The sequence below is a fragment of the Rhipicephalus sanguineus genome, chromosome 1 (genome assembly GCF_013339695.2).
Source record: "Rhipicephalus sanguineus isolate Rsan-2018 chromosome 1, BIME_Rsan_1.4, whole genome shotgun sequence".
Lineage (NCBI taxonomy): Eukaryota > Metazoa > Arthropoda > Arachnida > Ixodida > Ixodidae > Rhipicephalus > Rhipicephalus sanguineus.
In genome coordinates this window covers 90,006,203-90,026,295 of record NC_051176.1, presented here as the reverse complement: position 1 = coordinate 90,026,295, position 20,093 = coordinate 90,006,203, and the positions used below count along the sequence as shown (strand labels likewise).

Genomic DNA, 20,093 nt, shown 5'->3' with positions numbered 1-20,093 from the left:
GTTGCGGGACCGTGACTACAGCCAACTCGCGTGCGCGCCCGGACCGGGAAAAAAGGGCTCGCTGAAGCTACAAACTTCTCACCGAAGGAAAGGAAGGACGTCACTGTCGCGGAACTATGCGACCGCAACCGGTGAAAATCCTGTCTGCCAACCACACCACGCAACTATTTTCCGGACGCCACGCGTTGGGTATATTTGTATGCAGTGGCGTAACCAGGGGGGGGGGAGGCACCAGGCCCGTGCGCCCCTCCCCCAGAATTTTTTTTTTGCATGGCACACAGCACAAAATGACACTCGACCACACCTGCCTGCCCGGCCCCCACTTCAGATCAAGGTTGTGGTGCCCCCCCCCCCCCCGAAAAAATTTCTGCCTACGCCCCTGTTTGTATTTACTAAAAAGTGTTGACACGTGGCTTACGATAAGCGAGTACTGTCGCTACTAAATGAACGGTACGCAACTTCATTTTTTATTTTTCTGGCTGGCCTTACGAACCCTCGCAGTATTTCTGCACAAACAATCTAGGCACTCGGGAGAAGACTATTCATTGGTAAAAGCAAGGCTACACATGGCGCTGTGAAATAAGCACGTCCGTTTCTGTCGCGCGTTTACAAAACGGCGCCCTTCCGCACGTCCGTTTTACATCACATACTGAGAGAGAGCACGTGCGTTCGTTGTTCAACTTTTATCGCGTACCTTATCGCTGTTCTCGTCGCGATATCCTCGATGGTGGCACATGGGAACGCAGCACGTCTGCACCATTGCAGCGCGCCGTCTCTACGAAAAACGTTGATGACAGTTCACGATTCGGCGGTGCTGAAATGTCGCGCACTGGCACGTTGCCGAAGCCTGCGTCGTCTGCTGCGGTGCCCTCACAATGGCGGCAGACTGTAGTTTTCGTGCGCGGCGCTAGGGGCGCCCTTTTTCGAAAAGGGTCTATAGGAGTACTCTGGTGTTCTTGACAAACACACTGGAGGCTTACAGTCCAGAGCTTATTGCTCATATCGCTGACACACCACTAAAAGAATGTACTACTCTCTTTTTTTTTTTTTCTGAATAATAAAAATGAGAAATAAAAAAGGAGACAGAAAAAAGAAAAGAAAAAGAAGTAAAGAAAGGGGAGGAAGATGGCAGTGCAGATGCTGAAACATGACAAAATTTGCGGTTTCTTAAGTCGACGTGACTGTGACAGATACTAATCACTTCTGTTAAAATTCTCCCTTCATCTGTTTCCAAACAAAAGTAGAGTGTTTTGTCATAACTCGCCGAGAAAAAACTCAGAAAGGATAATAAAGGTAGATGTCCAGACAAGCAAATCTATGCTCATCACTGTCTTGCATGCCATCGGGTTCCACGCATACATGTCCTAAAGCTCCCAATGTGACAAAGGCTGATGAAAAAATACTTGACACTGACGAAGAAATACTTTGCTATTTGTGCAAGTATTCTCTTTTCAATTAAGCAGCAGCTATGTCTTGTGATATCCTTGCATTACTGTTTCTGCACTTCATTGATAGCATTCACAGTAACATTGAAGGTGTAATGGACCACCCCTCTGGCTTAGTGAAAAAACACATCCTGCAGAAAGCAGACACTGCTATGAACAGCTTAGCCCAAATCTTGCAGTCGTGTGCGGCACTTAAGAGTTTACAAGTGAAGTTGCCACTTTCTCAAGCATCCTCTCTTCATACAGAGGCCTACGCTCACTTTCTTCGGAGCTGCCAGCACCTGCTGTTTAAATGAAACAGCAGAGGGCATGCTATTGGCTAATAGCTGACATAAATCGAGGGTGGCGTTTGGACCAGATGTGGTGCTGCCACAGGCTGCCGCCATGGTCCATAGTCGGCTAACAGTACACGGTAGCCACACTAGTGCACTTAAGAATCACAATGGGAAAAAGCGATCACGTTTCATCACGTCATGAGGTCATGACACGTGTTGATGCAACATCTTTCTCCTCTGCTACCCCTCCCTGTGTAGCTTCCAGTGCGCTCATCGGGATGAGAGAAGTGAGAAAGCACTTAAAGCGTGTGTAACACTTCTGTAACTTCATTCAGTCTTGATGGGTTTGAAAAATTTTTGCGGCAATCGATTCGTGAGGCAATAAACTCCGATACTGAGGTCATTCCCTGACTACTTGAAAAAGTGGTTCACGGCCCCTTTAAAAAGTTATCTGCACCGAATGGGTTCGATGCATTGCGCTCTGAGAATAGTTCAATTCTAATCACTATTCAATTCTATTCACTGAGACACCATTAAAGGATTTCCCATGGTTACTCTTTTCTATTGAACTGAAACCCTTTCTCTTTTTTCTTTATTATGCTAGGCAGCCCGAAAAATATGAAACATCCATATACAAGCAAGACAGAGCTGTTTTTGGCTCTTCCGATTTATTTGTACTGCACATGTAACTAGGCTTTAACTCGTAGCAATAAGAAGCACACTGCACTAGGAAAACAACGGTCATATATTTGCATAACAGAAACAGCCACAAGCAAGAAAAGAAAAGAAAGTTGGAAGGGACATCAAAAGAAAGAGAAAAGAGCCATTGGCATGCGACTGCCATATTGAAATGGAAAAAAAAGGGGAGGCGTTTGCTTCAAACCTTCTTTGGCCATGTGGTGCAGACCAGAAGGCCAAGGAGAATTGAACAGTGAGTAAGTGTTTGTTGGCAAGTCAGGCCCCGATGTCTGCGCTGTACCAGTTGGGGGCACCACCTGGCAGCCGTTGACCTGCATGGGCACGACATCAGATACTCTCACCACACAGTTAGGACTCGTCATTATTAAGCAGAGTTTTTCTGGCCTAAAACGACCTAAAAATAACTGAAGTTTTTTCATTGCTTAGGTGATCAATTCCGCTTGTCTTAAAACAACTTAAATAATTCATAAAAGCAATTTAATTGTAAGCACAGTGGAAAATATACTTTTTAAAAATAGGGACAGATGATTACCTTCAATGCACTGCCAGCAGCAAAACAATTTGTGACCTAAGTTTGCGTTTTGAGCATATTATTTTATTTTTTTGCAGTGCCATCTGTCAATGCTACAAAATACTACATGGAAAGGTTAGTTATGTTGAGTTTCATGGTGCAAAAGCAACAGTGGCTATGATGGGCCAGCCACAAGGTAATGTACAAAGAAAAGGAGAAATAAAAGAAATAATAAGAACAAAACATTCTTTTACAGTTTGTTTAAATGACTCGTGGTCTCTAAAAGTCTAAAAGAAAAGCATCTTCTAGGGAGACTAGTGCATGTTCTGATATTGTTAAATGTGAGTGGAAAGGTGTTAATGGTTTGTATAGTTCACGAAAACTGTTCCATCTTTCTTTCTCTAATGCCTGACACGCTACTAGAATGTGATTCGCAGTAAGAGGCTCCTTGCACTGTTCGCACTCCAGTTTTTGTTCTCTCAGTAAAAAATTGCGAGTCAAGTGTGTGTCCTATGTGAAGGCGACTTAAAGTGGTCCTGCAACACTTTTCCAAGTAGCCATGGAACTGCTTCACTAAAGGAGCTCATTGCCTCACGAATCGACCGCTGCAAAAATTTTTAGAATCCATCCAGTACGAGCAGAGTTGCAAAGATTTGCCGCACGCTGTAATTGCTTTCTCTCTTCTCTCGTGCCTAAGAAAGCGCTGGAAGCTAAGCAGGGAGGGATGGCACGGGGGAAGAAGGCACATCACGCAAGCCCCGTGACCTTGAGCACTTTTTCTTTTTCTCTTTTTTTCTTTGAACGCACAACATGTTCAGTGCGATCGCACGTGCGGGCGAGTGACGGCCTCCCGCGGCGGCTGCAGTAACTACCGAGGCCGCCATGTTCAAATCAGCGAATGGTGTAGAACTTCAGTCAATGATGCAGTGATTTTGAGTAAATAGCATCATTTTTTGAGAGAAGAGGAAGCGATCTTTAGCTAATTTTGAAAACTTATTGTAAATCCCAGGTCGCGTGCTGCGCTATAATGTTTGGCTTGCGTGTTCTCGAGAGCCTCGACTACCAATCGGCAGCGTTTTCTGACCATGCTGAAGAAGTGTTGCAGGGCCTTTTACTGTATAGCCTATAGTCCCATTCCTCCTGCCACTTTGACTTGAACACTGGTCAACATTAGTGGATACAATCTTTGGAAGGTACCTTCAAGTTTACAAATGTATCATGAGCAGCCATTATTGCTAGTTTATCTGCCCTTTCATTTCCTGGGATGCACGGAAAGGAGCGTGGTAGCTTGACAGCAGCAATACAGCAGTGCTTGCTTCAGTGTGGACAAATCCAGCTAGTCTTGGACAGGAATCACACAAACAGTGTGGACGAGCCCAGCTTAAAAACAGAAAGGAAAGGGAAAAGAGCCAGGCATGGGACTGCCATATTGAAATGGAAAAATAGGGGAGGCATTTGCTCCAAACCTTCTTTGGCCATGTGGTGCAGACCAGAAGGTCAAGGAGAATTGAACAGTGAGTAAGTGTTTGTTGGCAAGTCAGGCCCCAATGTCTGCACTGTACCAGTTGGGGGCCATATTGAAATAGCTGTCACCTGTTGCATCCAGCACAGCTATCATGCCGTTACCACAGTAACAAACAATGTGGCGCCGCAACCCCCACACCCTGAGAAAAAGGGTGAGACCAATAACAATGTGTTGAGGTGAAAAACATTCGCCTTTTGAATGCTGTAAAACACACAAGTGCACAGCATGTATAAAACGAGGCTGCTCAGGAGGGTACACAGGCAAGAAGAAGAACTATTGTGTAACAAAAAATCTCATGTGTGCATTTTCTATGTTCGGAGGCCACAGGCTAAAAAGCAGGCCGCACCCCTACTGTGTTTTCAAGTTGCACATCATCATCTTTTTTACAACACTATCTCTTTGCATTAGAACAAAAAGTACAGCAAATAAAGATTCCTCAAACTGAGAGTCTCGAACCTGAAAGGGGGATACTTGCACCGTGTTGTGTCGTGCGACACCTGTTGTTACATCAATACATCAGCGTGTTGTGTCACCCGTCAATGCCGCAGGGTGGAGCCGTGTCTCCACCAATGTCTGCTTTCGAATTCTGTAGCCAACCCGACGTGGCCAAGTCCGTCTTGTGACCCGTGTCATGCCCCTCTGTATCAGCCAATCAACCCTCGGCCCTCTCCTTAAAACACGACGCAATAAACACTCAGGACACTCTCTAGTCTCGCCAGCAAGCTGCATCTCGTCTCGTTACTCCGCGTGCCCTCCCATCGCTAGGCCTCTCCGTCGGCCAGCCGCGAACGATGACACACTCATGGTGACGACATAACGCACCGCTTCAACAACAATCAAGAGCGTACCACATGTGCGAAACAAGACAGATCGCAAACGTACACAAGCAAGAGAAAGAAGCGAGAGAAGCCTTTCATATGGCCATCCGACCTGTGCAAACAGAAGCTTCAGGCAAAATAGCAGCCAACGCCTCTATTGTATTTTGTAGTAGTCATTTTTTTTTACAATGTTGTCTATTTGGCGTTCAATTGAGAAGCATGCAAAAGAAAACCCGATAATACAGTTGAACCCATTTATAACGAACTCGAAAGTGTCGCGAAAAGTGGTCGTTATATCAGAAGTTCGTTGTATATAGACTCGCCCTTAAAAACCTGCGCTTAGCGGCCAAGCCGTTTTTTTTTCTTTGCACTTTTATTAAAGTGCTAACAACCCCTTCGGTGACAAGCTAAGCCTTTTTGCGTCGTGAAGCGACGCCCGCTGCGTGCTCACGAGTGAATTAACCGCCTTTGCAATGAGCTGACACTATTTCACCGAAGCGCGGTACCGTGACGTGGAGCCGATCAACCCTGGCTAGTTCCGTGCAGCGCATCGCCTACTCGGCTCGCGAAGTCACTGCCGGGCCGCTTGCTGTATGCCGTATGCGCGCGTTTGTATGTTCTTCGTGCTTGCTTCACTCCGGACCGTGCACGGGTGTGGCGACTAGCCTCTTCGTTCAACAAGACGAAAACAAGCATTTTGCAAGCAACGTGCACTCGACGTCTACGCGATGCTCTCACGGCCCTGCACGACGATGCGCGGCGCACTTGAGTTGTCACCTAGTCAAACACGCAGTATATGCTCGCTGTCAGTGCATCGACGTTTCTCGGTGCCCACGTCGCTCAACAACAGCGAGCTACTTTCGTTTCTACAGAGCGACGCGCACTTTAAAGCGGTCTCGCATGACGCGGCGGCGGCGAACTTGCGAACGGCAGCATGGCGCGCCCGTACCACCGTCAATCCGCAGTGTACAGCGTACGCCACACGCGCAGCCGAGCAGATATCTACAGATGACTGTGATAAGGTTGTCGGCTATAAGTCATAATGGCACGTTCATCGACGTCCGCCACCTCGCCTTCGCTCTTTTTTGATGCTTATCCGCGAAAGCATCGCCGCAATCGCACGGAAGTCGTAATCACCAATCGACTGGTCTCTGCCGTTACCAAAAAGACGGACGACCTTCTGCAGCACATTGTGGCGTCGACTAGTTTAGGGACACAGTGAACCTTTTTGCGATGGAAAGTTATCGCGGTTATCACTTCTTGCATTTATGCCTTCTTGCTTTCCAAGGCATTGTTTGGTTCATCGCAGGCGGTCGTAGCTGCAGAGAACAGCGTCAGGAAAGGTTACCGTGCGAAAGCTGACCGCAAGGCTTCATGCTGCCTACTATTTTTTTTTCCTCACTGCCATTCTGCAACTGAAGAAACGCCTGGAAAGTGAGCGACCTCGCTCGCAGCGTTCGAAATCTGCGTGCGGTGCTCGCCGATCTGGGATATCTTAGTCGCGAGCACCGTGGTCGCAAGTAAACTGGAGCGGGGCACGCGCGAGCGCACGCCCGTCACGCTTTAGAAGGAATGTTTTAACTTTTTTTCGCTTCGTATGCACCATATTTTTACCGCGACCGTGTCTGAAGTGTTGGTTGTAAAAGTACGAGGCTTTGAAGAATGTTCGCTATATATGGACGCAGCTTCAATGGTTAGCATAGGAAAATCGTAACTGCACCCAAATATGGTAGTTATAACCGATAGATCGATATATGTGGGATTATTATAAGTGGGTTCGACTGTAATATATTTTTTTTTTATGAATCGTATCAATCACTTGAAACGTTACATTTATCCAATCAAAGGCCTATGCTCTTCTCCATCATTTCTGCCCGCAATAGTTATGGTGAGAGCCACTATGCATTGATGTGGTCGGCAGCGACGTAGTGATTCCATTGCGTGAATAAAATATTAAGTCTACTGATGTAGGTGCTTCGACCTATGCTGACCACTGAAATCAAATATCATTGAAATTTACAAGTCTCACTGGCTCCCTTCCAAGAGGTCACACAAAGGAGCCAATTAGGCATGCACATTTCAATTACCTTCAGTTTGAACTGTCATACAACATGAGCGTGTGATCGCGGTATAACTCTCTGATGTTACGTCCCAATTCACCCACATGCACAAGTTGGTGAACTTTTCCATTTTTTTTATTTGCTTTGAATAGAGAACAATACCACCAGTGGCCATTAAAAGCAACCAGATTTAATGCAGGGGTCAGAAAACAATGTGTTCAGAATAAATCTGCAGTACAGTCAGTGCAATCAGATCAGCATTAACAAGCAGGCAATGAAAATACTTTCGTGGCAAGAGGAAACAAGGTAAATATAGATGAGGTGACATGATACTGCAGGTTTTTAAAAGCCAAGAACATTGAGGAAGAACAGGGGAGATTATAGTACTAGGAGGAAGACACACTTAAAAAACACCAACTTTAAACACAGAAATGAGAACTGTTGACAGAAAAATAAATTCAGACCCCTATTGTGAAACCCGGTAGGGCAGCACAGGAACTCTTTTTCACAATCAGTTGTAAAAGTATTTCCAAGAAGTTTTTTTTGCATGCCAAGAAAGGGCCTTGGATAAGGGTTACTCACAAGCCACAATTTCTTTGTGGCTGTTAAATGGCTTCCGTCTCTAGCCTTCCTCTTCATTCCTAGATTCATAGTAATAGACCAAGAGATTACTTTGCTAAAGCAATAACTTGACACCAAAAAGATTCATATGAATGACATTAATACCTATTATAGAACAAGAATAGGGACGTAATTTCTGCCTGTATAGGCAATTATCACAGACTAGAGCCAGCTGAGTGCACCTTGTGTTTACTCACAAGAGCGGCAAATCTTTGAACCACTCACTGGGCACTTTGGTTATGGTTAAACCTCAACATAAAAAACATTAATGTAACAAAATTTTCAACATAAGCAACTATTTCACTTTCTACAACTTTATGTTCATAATACACAATGTATTTTTAAACTAAATTATAACAAATCATGTTTACCAGCAATTTTAATATAATGAATTTCCCATGCAGCCACAAAAGAAGACCCAGGCAATACATTCAAACCTTTGCTGGCTCACTTACATGCAATTTTCGTGAACACATTTTACTTGCGCCTCTTATTGGCAAGTGCCAGAGGCAATCGTGAGTACTTGGGGTGCCCTCTCCAGAGTGGCTTCATGCAGTTCATACACCTCTCACATTCTACCGTGAAACAGGGTGAATGCAGATTTGCACCTCTCACATTCTACCGTGACATAGGATGGACGCAGATTTGCTGTATTTTGGGGAAAGGTAGCAGGGTTCACGTTTAAGCACTGTTTGGCACAATTGATGCAAAGGGAACATGTCACCGCTTGCTGAATGCACTCTGAAAAACCCTGAACTATAAACCCCTCCTTCCTCAAGGTTCTTTAAGCTTATGAGAACGGCCATGCATGTTAATGACTGTGGCATGTTCCATGCATGGAGTTTGATAAGGGCCTTGCTTACTTCCATAAGCTGCTGCTGCATCCAGGGTGGCTGTGATGGGGGAGCCATTGCTGGTGATGGATTCCCCTGGAAAAGATCGGCAGGAGTGCTGGCCACCTTGCTGGGCTCAATGGGTTGTGGCTGTGGCTGTGGCTGCTGCTGCTGTTGCTGTTGTTGCTGTTGTTGTTGTTGCTGCTGCTGCTGCTGCTGCTGCTGCTGCTGCTGTTGTTGCTGCTGTTGCTGCTGTTGCTGCTGCTGCTGCTGCTGTTGTTGCTGCTGTTGCTGATGCTGCTGTTGCTGACGCAGCAGGTTTTCCAGCTGTGGGGCCACCATGGGCTGGCTGGTGCCCAGGTACAGCAGCGGGGGTGGCTGTGGCCCAGCCGGAGGAGCAGCCATAGGGCCCACCTGTGTGGGCACAAAGTAGTTCCACAGGTACGAAGGTCCCATGGTCGGTCCTGCCAGGGAAGGCCCGCCAGCTAAAAAGGACGAGGCCTGCTGGGCAGCCGCTGCCTGCTGCGCACCACCAGTGTCAGCCTGATGAGGAGAGCAGGAAAGAAGAAACATGCCAAAAATCATTACTCCATCTGTACACAAAATACTGCTTCAAGCTTTAGAGAACTCCAGTGGTCCTTCAGGAAGTTCAAACGACTCCTCGCTCCTACTCTACTGTGTCTCTCTATACATATACGTACGCATTTCGTAAAAGTGCACAAACCTTTCATAAATATCTATACTAACTTTAATGATAATGAAAAATTTGTCAGAAAGCAAAATTTAGACAGCCCACATAGTTGGTAAAGCATAGAAAAAGAGAACAGTGGGCGTAGCACAGCTTGCGTGATGTAAATTTTTGTTACAATAATCAAGATTGATTTCAGCCAGTGGAATTTTCAAGTTTACTATAGAAAATTTATAATTTGCAGTTATTTCTGATGTTTCCTTGTGAGCCTTGGCCCTCACAAGCTGCAGCCTTGTATTGCTAGGACAGGTTCAAGTAAGTAAACATGTACCCTATTTTCCGGTGTAAAGTTGCACCTCTGGATGCCCCCACCCCCTCAACTACAAGACGCACACCTGTACATTTAACACGGTTGGCATGATAAAGCGTCGCATGGCTGTACATTCATCGTAGTATGCTGCACTCTCGTGTTTAACGGCACTATAAGTATAATACTATATTTACAGGCTGCAAATTCTAGCAGAATGAAATTTGGGCGTAACGCTCTCTTTGTAGGTGCAGAAAACCTATTATTTATAGTACTTTGCTCACAACCAACAAAGGCCTCATCTTCTGACACACTGTCAAAAGTTCTGCCAGCAACATCGCTGGGTTACCATTCTTGGCCTTAGAATAACTTAAAGGGACACTCAAGAGCAAAATGATTTTTCTCGCATTAGTAAAGTAGTCTTCCACGATACCAAAAACACCACGCTTTCTGCGCGAATACGCTTAATAAGCGAGAAAACGCTCAAAAAGAAAATACAGGTAGCAATGCCACCTTGGAATTCCCGCACTATTTGCCGTGACGTCACATACTTTTGACGGCACCTGCTTGGGCCTACGTAGTTCCGAATCAGTTAAATCGAAGTACATTGTCCTCTGAGGGGGCCAGAGACTTGACATAACGAGTTTTGGGAAATTTCGTCGAGCCAGTGGCACCAAAATACGTTAAATGCTCTTTGAAGTCTTTTACGTCACGAATTACAAAGTTCGGCGCGAAATTTAAAAATGAAACTTTAAACTTGGTTTTCTCCTCTAATAATAAACCTATGGTGGTGAAATAAACTACACAAGAGTTCTCTGAGCACACTTTATCAATCTAAACCAATTCATTGTTTCTCTTTAGTGTCCCTTTAAGTGCAACATTGTAAGCACCTTGAAGTATGTCGCTGACGGTGACTACAGCGCAGTGTGCGCAAGATGAATAAACAAACAACTATCACATCACACCTGAACATGTGCATACAAAGGAGAAATGGTACATACAAAGGAAATAGGAAACACTGCAAATACTGCTGGACTACTGAGACTTCCTGTATGCAAACTGATGATTACAAATAATTGGTGCTTATTTTAAAACAGATAGGTGGTGGGCACTGTAATGTAACAGCCAAAAACTGTGGTGCCATTTTTCTACCTTTGCATCAGTTTTATGGGTTCAATGCTTTGTTTATGAAAAATGAAAACACATCAGTAAAATAGTATACGTGATGATGGCCTCTGGCCTCTACTGAGGCCACTTTGCTGCTCACATGGCAAGGAGCTTACATCTGTTGCCATAGTCACTCCACAGTGAAAAATAAAGATTCAATTCCGTCCCGAATGTGGCTACGCATGGTTTATTGTACTAGTAAAAGAAAACATGGAAACAAACTGGCTGCATAAGACACACCTATGAAAATTTTGGGGAACAAAAAAGAATGTGTCAATTAAATGTTTATACTGCTGCTGCTACTTCACTGCTACATAACCTTACAGCTAACTGATGGGAGTCTGCTTTGTGGCACAAAGCTTATTAATTCTATTATTTAATAAAAACAAATTAAGTTTGTGGCAAAATTTATGGCAAACTGAAACTAATTTAGCCCCTCAATTCCCCTCATTGATCAGTTCCTCGTATCACTCATTTAAAATGGCATATGCCACCTCATGATGCCAAGAGGTAGCATAGAAAGGCTTATTGGCTAGTTGTCTGTTCCAAAAGTTCCCATTTTAAGTGAAATCTACGACTAAAAATTAGGGGTGTGCGAATAGTGAAGTTTCACCTTGAATCGAATTCGAATCGAATAGCGCCGAATAGTGGCCAGAAATATCGAATATCGAATATCGAATAGTGTATTTACACAAAACGTGTAGCGCCAGTTACGGCAAGACAGCGGAAAACTCAAGGGATGCTACGGCGTGGTGACAGCTTTATTACACGCTAGTCTTTTTTCAGCTTTTATGGGCGCGCATGCATGTTGAAGAGCCGCCATTTCAGTCAGCAGTGCCACGCCTAACGGCTAACAGAGGGGGTAAGGTAGCTAGTGCTTTTTTTTCCTATGGTCGCGCAATGCCGCTCATCTGACAATGGTAATGTTGTGCTTCATCCCCATGGGTACGCTGGACCTGAAAATCTTCGGGCGCCCGTACGCAGCAGCGTTTTAACTGCGCGCCGGAACGATGACAATTTTTGAACGAGTGGTGCGGTGCGGAAGTGGCGACTGCACAGCATGAACAAATTTTCACATATGAAGCCACTCACCGAGGGTTTCGCGGGCCAAAGACAGGACATTTTACAGTGCTCGTGGCATACACGACCGAACTACGCAAGATTGCCTTCGTTTGGGAAGCGAAGTTGTGAAGGGTTTTACCGTTTTGTAATGTGTCTTTTTTTCACATACAGTAGTTAAATAATCTGCTTTAAAATAAACATGCGCTCGCTTTTGAATCAGGATATCGGGAAGTTCTAACGAAAGGCCTACTGTAATGACGTCAGCGTTTTTGCCACCCTACCCTAACCATATTGCACCCTTGGCCTTTGTCGTGTTTTAAATATTCGTCCTGTCGAACTATTCGAAACTTGTAATACTAGATATTCGAAAGTCTAATCGAATTATTCGATTAGGTATTATTCGATTCGAATTCGAAACTCGAATATTCGCACACCCCTACTAAAAATATATCTACTACCATGGCTGTGCGTGGCACTGGCTAACACACCCAAGGCTAGATCAAATAGATATCTCCCAAAGTACGCAATAAAGTGCATAGGTAGACAGCGATAGCACAGCATAGAAGTTACGTTACGGAAGATGCGGGTTTAGATGGCATTGGTTTTCCAAAGGGACATGCCAATAGCAATGAGGGGACGCTGTCCTCTCATTGCTATTGACATGTCCCTATGGGAAACACCGGTGCTTCGCACCTCCCCAGCTTTCACGTTAGTGGAGCTGCCTTGTATAGGGGTGGGAAAGGGTAGTGAGTGCAAGGAGGAGGAAAAAGAGGGAGGGCAACACCACCAGTTCCTCCGCTTCCTTAGTCTTCGCACTACTAGTATGTAGCTGCCCCAATTTTTCTTTTTCTTTTGAGCTTCTTGCTAAAGACAGTGCACGTTGTGTGAGCAGTCAGTTGAGCCACATTGAGCTGCTTGGAAAGCCCGTGTGCTTCCTTGTGTTGTGGGCATGTTGTACATAGTGTGCGACTGCATATAAGCAGATTTTCATGGCACTGTGTTATGGGTTCAGTGCCTATATGTGGTGTCATTTTCTGCAAGAGATAGCCACTGGAAGTGTAAGAAAAATCAACTTGGACTTTGCAATGATGTTGAAAGTGATCCAGCATGTTGGAAAGGCGAGAAGAAGACCTTTGGCATTCCACACAGCACACTGATCAAGCTTCCAAAGACCAAGGAGAATACTATAAAGCTGCAAACCACTAACCAAACAAGATTGGGAGCCTGCCGTGTGTGCTCGCATGCACATGAGAAAATCAAGGAAATCTGAGATGCATAGTTCTTGGATATTTGTGCGAAAAACATTACAGCGGATGGCCCCATGCTAATACTAGCAAAAGTCAACCGGTTTGCTACCACACTCGGCAAGAGAAACTTCAGCAACAGCATTGGTTGGCTGCAGAGGTTCAAGAGCTGCCAAAACACTGTGTGTAAAACCATTTCTGGAGAAAGTAAAGCTGTCAGCACGCAGATGCAGCACTGGCTTTCTGAGGAGTGGCTCGAAATATGCTTGATATTTCCTCCTGAAGAAATTTTCAATGCGGATGAGACCGGGCTATTTAGGCAAATGTTGCCAAATAAGACGCTCAACCTCCAGAACAGCAGTTATCGGGGCGGAAAATTAGTAAAGTTAATGCGAGTGTTCTGCTCCCAGCCAACATGGATAGATCATGCAAGCTCAAGCCATTTGTGAGCGGGAAGGCAGTTACTGCACAGTTCCAAGAATTGCAAGCAACTTCGAGCTCGCTAAAGCTTCAATGGGAAGGAGTGGATGACAAGTCAGTTGTCTATCGAATGCCTTTAGGCGTGGGACACTCAAATGGGCATGTCGGGCAGCTGAGTTTGTCTGCTGGCAAACAACTGCTCAGCTCATAATACCACCAGTGACCTGGAAAACATTGAGCTCAAGTTTCTCCTACCTAACATGACAGAAAGGCTGCAGCCACTTGACCAAGGCATCATCAAACTGTTCGAGGTTGGCTACAAGAGGTAACTCCTAGAGAGGCTCCTGCTCAATCTATGCATGGGCACCGAACTGAACACTGACCCATTAATGGCCATCTAAATGGTCACAGGTTCCTGAAGGGATGTAAAGCTGGAAACTGTAGACGACTGTTTCCAAAAAACAGGCATCATGGTTGCTGCCGATAAACTTCTGGAAGATGCGACAGACGACAGATGCATGGGCGATATGTTTCGTGAGCCCTCCTTATTTGTGGGAGTTATTCCAGCTTAAGTTACTGCAGACAGTTTTGTGAATTCCAATATAAAAATGTACAGGCAATATGGAATCTCACTGACAAGAACATTCTAGCAAGTATCGTTGAAATCTAGGAAGAAGGCAGCTGAAGTAGCGATTGGCCAAACGCGACAGCAACGTGACCATGCACAGAACGCTGAACTGGCATCGACATTTGACACGATTCACTGTGTCTGTAGCTATATGAAATGCACAGAGCTTTCACATCTTGACAACATCTAAACAAGAGTCTTCACCTTCGCAAAAGAAGAAGCAAACCAGGATAAAGAATTTTTTTGCACGTAAATAAAGTGTGCTTGATTTGTTATGTTTTCCTTTCTAGTTGCACGCAGTAACTTCGTGGTACTGGGATGCACCAGCTGGTAAGTTGCTGTGTGCTTCAGGGCCTTGTTATCTTATAGTCTATCGAATTACATACTATCGAATGTTTTTGTGATCTCCTTCAGATTCAATATATGTATTTGGTTTCGACTAGTACATATAATCTTGATCTTCAAACAGGGAATTTAATTAGATATATATATTTGCCTATTTATTCAGCGACATACACTGCAGCCCCAAATTTAGGGCTACAGAAGGAGTTGGGAACGTAACATAATAGTACTAGTAGAGCAACAAGGAAAGTGCAAGCATGGCAGCACTGACTAGAAGAGAAGCTCTACACTCACCTGCATGCATTAGATGATGATGCACACCCTTGCATCCACAACGCATGATTATCACACCTCATGGGCGAGATCTTATCGCAATAGTACTTTTTATTGAACGTAAGAGTGACAGACCAAAAGTGAATTTTTACTTGAAAGCTTCCTATAATTGATATCACAATGGAAAGCTAAGAAAAAACATGACGTCACACAACTAGCTTCACCAACACAATGTTATTTAATGATGTTCCTCCTTTTCTGCCGAGTGCACTTTTACAGTTCCTCAAGAGCACAGCATCGCATCCAGGTACCTCGAGCACGTCTGCGTCCATGTGTGTGTGATCGTCCATAGTAATAAATTCCCCATAAAAGGCTAGTTAGTTCTTTGATCAAGTGTACAGTGCGAAATCAGATAAGGAACAGAAAGGAGCAACTTGGCAAGCAAAGTGCCAAGGCAGACAAGGGATGGAAGGGGGCATCACTTGTCTCAGTTGTTCCTTTTCATCCGATTTCGAGCTGTGCACTTTATCATGGAATACAAGCTAGCTTAGTCCTACATAGTTCTGCATCTGGCTTTTCGTGCATCGTGGTAAAGAGTCGAGGTTTGAGTTCGCATATTAGACAACCATTTTTTTTTTTTTTCCAGATATCACCATGCTATGAAAATTTTGCCTCTGTGCTCATTGGTCAAAGGAGCTTAATTCTGTTTTAAATTATGTGCTGATGAACCTGGTATTGGCAGTAGCAACACTGGCAAGTGAGGCTTCCGAAGGCGAAGAGGCAAACCTTATGCTTCATCCGCCGGAGTAACAAAGGGCAACCACAGATCACAAAAAAATGCGAAGCCAGAAATTGCATGTAATTCCTGTTGTAATTCTGAGTAAACATAAGTACACAGATATAGAACAGGCACAAAAGGCTTTCCCATCATTTGCTGCTAATGCTTTTGTGATCCTGTTATCAAGCATCACACAGCTACGAAGAAATGAAGATTGTGGGTGACGAGAAGATGATTGATGAAAATGCACGTTAGAAAGCTCATCGAACTGCGCACGTTCTGTCACATCAAGAGTGCAACAGTGCATCAGATGCCATCAAATTCGGAGACTTTGTTCGGGGCAGTTTACACATTGATTTTGTCAGAATGGCATAGCAAATCCCATTTGGCACTGTTCAGCACAGTAGACAATAGGACCAGAACCACTGTAATAGTAGTAAGTTATATAACCATCACCTTTAAATATTCTTGGTAGCAAGCCTGGAAAGTCCCACACACACAGAGTGGCCAATTTAGCCTCGAGAATGGCAAGGCACATGTTGAATTAAACCTACCAAGCTGAAGTGTGGCTGTGGCTGTGGTGGTGGCATTGGAGCAACCCCTGGGTCGAAGGTGAGAGGAGCAGCAGGCGCATTCAGGGGCTGTCCATTGGCAGTAGGGGGCAGATGAAAGCTCACACGGCTGCCACTGCTGCTCGTACGCCTGCAAATAACAGGGCAGACATGAGGTGCTTGGCATCAGAGTGTACCTGAAGGGTCCCACCTAAGGGACATTAAATGTTTGAACACCCCTTTGACAGAGTAGTGCATGTACATTGCTTAGTCATTCAACAGTCTATGGAGGAATGCTCAAAGAGAGAGGCATATCCTAAACATTAAAAAATGTGCAGGGGATGAAAACTAGACTTAGTGCCGCTGCGACACCGTGACAATTCAACCTTTTATAGATTCGCTCAGAGTCGCTTTGGGGCCTGGTTGGATCGGAATTGAATGTGCAATAGTGCCCTTGTTAGAATTCTGAACCTTAATGTTGTGGGGTGTGGCTGCCAGATGGATGCCGTAAAGGAGAGACAGAAGACAAAGTGCGCGGGTGTTGCAAGGTGTGCGTGCCATGGCCGGCACTCAGCTGCCCTGGCAGAACCGCAGGCTGGGACTGTGGAGATGTAATCGTCTCCCACAAAACTAACAGATACTACAGAATCAGTACAAAACCAAGCCAGCCATTTTAGTCTGTCTAACTTTTCACATCACTCAAGTGGAACCACCTCCTTGCCTCAACCATTGCCGTATCCAATGCCACGAAGAAACATTGACCAACTACTATGCCCGCGCCACTCTGCAATATGTCTTTGGGCCTTTAGAGTATGGAAATAAATAAATAAATATAAAATTTTCGACAGGCATTACGCTCTTGTAACACAAGGAGGCAAAAGCCTTGCATCACTCATGTAAGACAAGATGAGCAGCAGTGAGGAGAACCCATGTTTGGCATTAAAGCGGACCCTTTGAACACCTTATTCAAGCCCCTCTTCATGCTGTGCATGTATTTAGGTCTTCCGCTTGTACCGCCTGTCTCGCTTCTGCAGTTTGGGAACCCCTTGTCTTGGCACTGTGTTTGTGCAGATGCAGAAGTACGAGCAGCAACATGTGCTTCTTCCACAGTGGCATACCGTGTGGCCATTATTGCAAGCCGCGAGGGCGTGAACACTCCATCAATCGCCTCCTTGCCGCTCACTAGTGCCACTGGCAACAGCCAACCCCGAAGCAACTGTGCCTAGTTTGACGTAAACGTCCAGTGCACGTGCGCCCACTTTAATGCACAGCAACACCTGTTCCTCTGCAGAGTAAAGCAGAGATGAGGCATTGGCTGCATGCACATTAGTGATGCAGAACTATCGATGGTACTATCGATACTATCGATAGCCGAGTCACTATCGAACTATCGCTGGTAAAAATACTATCGATAGTGCTATCGATAGCAAGAAATTCGATGGTACTATCGATAGTATAAGATCAACAGCACGAACTCATTGCAGAATAAACTTGGTTCCCCGCGCAGTGATGCTACCGAGGACTTCTGATTTGGAGCAATTTTTGGAGCAGCAAAATTTCCGTTTTGGAGCACTTTGGAGCAGCAACATTTTCATCTTGGAGCACTTTGGAGCAAATAATTTTGCATCTGGGAGCACTTTGGAGCAGCGAATTTTACATCCTGGAGTGCAATACAGAAGCATATTGCATTAACATTCAAGCACCTGAGTATTACTATGGGGCTCTTATGAAGGCTAGAAATATTTCGATTCATTGCAAATCTCATGGAAAAAATCATCTCAGAATAGGCGTGCACACAGGGGGGGCAGGGGGGGGGGATAGCAATTATATGGACACTCTCGGTGGATTTTTGCCGTCGCCGTTGCAGTAATTTTCCGTATACAGTCCAAATTAATAACATCACCACGCTTATTCTAGCCGCGGCTAAAAGCTCGCGAGCGCTGGCGACGAACGCGGCTGAAGCAGAGATTAAACTAGCCGGCCGTCTGTCTCCGCCGCACGGACAGCGCATGAGATAACATCTTCCCACGTGCGGGCCTGCCGTCGATTGCTCATCAAACATAGAGGAAACGCCCCGCCCGTCTTTCGTAAGGAGCATGAAGGGACGCCAGGGGAGCGGAAGGGGGGGGGGGGCATCTTTCGAAGGGCACAGTCGCTTGCGCGCGCACTATCTCGAGGCATCAGGAGACGGCTCGTAAACTTGCTGTGCTCTCAACGCTTACTTCGCGTTTAGAGAACTCGGAGCAAGAAAACGCTTCGGTTCCTGGAGGGGCTATATTCCCTTAAACCAGCGTTTTGTTGAGTTACGCGAGATCGGATCCAAAAGAGTTAGCTGCTAGTCTTACTTCATAATGAAACAAGCGCAAAATATACGAAGACTCAGGAAGGACACAGGACGGAGCGCTATACCAACACGCCCAACTGGCAGTCATCCTAAATGTAGTCTTACTTCGTTTCACAATACAATTTTTGGTATCGCATTCATTGCTTCGCTCTTAAGCGAAACTGAGTTTTTTTAACCGTTAGCTATTTACCCCCGAAAGCGAGGGGCGGACGTGTAACATGGCGTAGCCGCTTCAATGTGGGCCGTCAGCGACAGAGCGACGGTCCCGCTACTGACAGCTGCGCATTTGCGGCTGCTCCGACCAGGAGATATGATTTTACTAATGAGATGACATTTTTAAAAAAGCAAGCAAAAAATTCGAAATGGAACCCTAGCACGTGAGCTCGAAAGGGCAGGGCCTTTTAGGGGGTATTTACCACAGAGTGATTACAAACTCGGACGTGCTGGCGGAAGGAATTACGACAAAGCTGTTCTGGATGAAGATCCATGGATAAAGTATATCTGAGGAAAAGTGTCAACGCGTTTCCACCTTTCGCGTGCTCTTCCATAAACGTGAAGCAAGGAAAATTCGATATTGTCCCATATATCTACTGCAAGCGATCACAGATTTCATTCCGCGATGTCCGGAAACAGAAGTGACAGACATTTTAGCGGCACTCATGTAGTTATTACTGAACATTAATTTTTGCTTTCCTTACGTGCCGTGCGACGCTTGAAACGAGCTATCAGCAGCGTTTCTGGAACAGACGACGTCCGCCGATGAATCGCCGTTGCACTTTCTTGCTACCGATAGGCCTAGACGTCACGAGCCTCTGTGGAGAGCGCGTTTTGCTGTCGAGCTGACTTGCAGAACAGAAGCTGCGTCGGCACCGTGCATGGCATCGTGGCTTACTCGGAACGCACGCACTAGCGCTATTTATTCAGCGGAATAATTCTTGGTCCATGATTGCGACTTTATTGGCAGCCCCAAGATCGAGCTGCACATGTTCTGACGCGCTGGCGGTGCGATTGCCGGTGATAGACGCCCCCAAACCCGGGACTTTGGCGCAGTTTGTCGCAAATTTCGTCGATATTATCAGGATGGCGCAGTAAATACAATTTGGCGCACTTTGGCGCAGTTGGCGCAGGAGTGGAATCACTGCCCGCGCGCATGGTACATAGAGGAGCCGGAGGAGCAAGCTGAAGGGCAAGAAAGTTGACATGCTTGTGTTCTTTACCTGAGTGCTTTGCTGACACATGATCATAAAGTCAAACTTGTCAGCTGTAGCGGAAAGAAGGCGTTACATGTAGTGGAACTGCGCGGCTTCAAATTCATATTGCATTTTATGATTTGAAAATGAAAAAAATGTAATGAACTAAGTTCGTTAATTGTAAGGTGTAACTGCTTGCTTTTGGATGTGAATTTATTGATGGACATATTCCGCCATTTTCACTGCGGAAATAATTCATTTCTTTTGCCAAGAACTGCTCATAAGCGAAGCTGGTAGTAGGCTATCGCAAAT

The 20,093-nt window shown here is 45.4% G+C and overlaps 1 protein-coding gene across 2 annotated transcripts in view; it reads right to left on the bottom strand.

The window, feature by feature from the left end:
- Positions 1 to 2,603: 2,603 nt before the first annotated feature.
- Positions 2,604 to 20,093, bottom strand: part of LOC119393792 (nonsense-mediated mRNA decay factor SMG7) — a gene marked incomplete at its 3' end in the record, with an annotated part of 93,827 nt that continues 76,337 nt past the window's right edge. For both annotated transcript variants that reach the window (XM_037660956.2, XM_049415034.1), the window contains 3 exon segments: positions 2,604 to 2,730; positions 8,818 to 9,330; positions 16,251 to 16,398. In XM_037660956.2, coding sequence (XP_037516884.2) covers positions 2,604 to 2,730; positions 8,818 to 9,330; positions 16,251 to 16,398 — 788 coding nt within the window.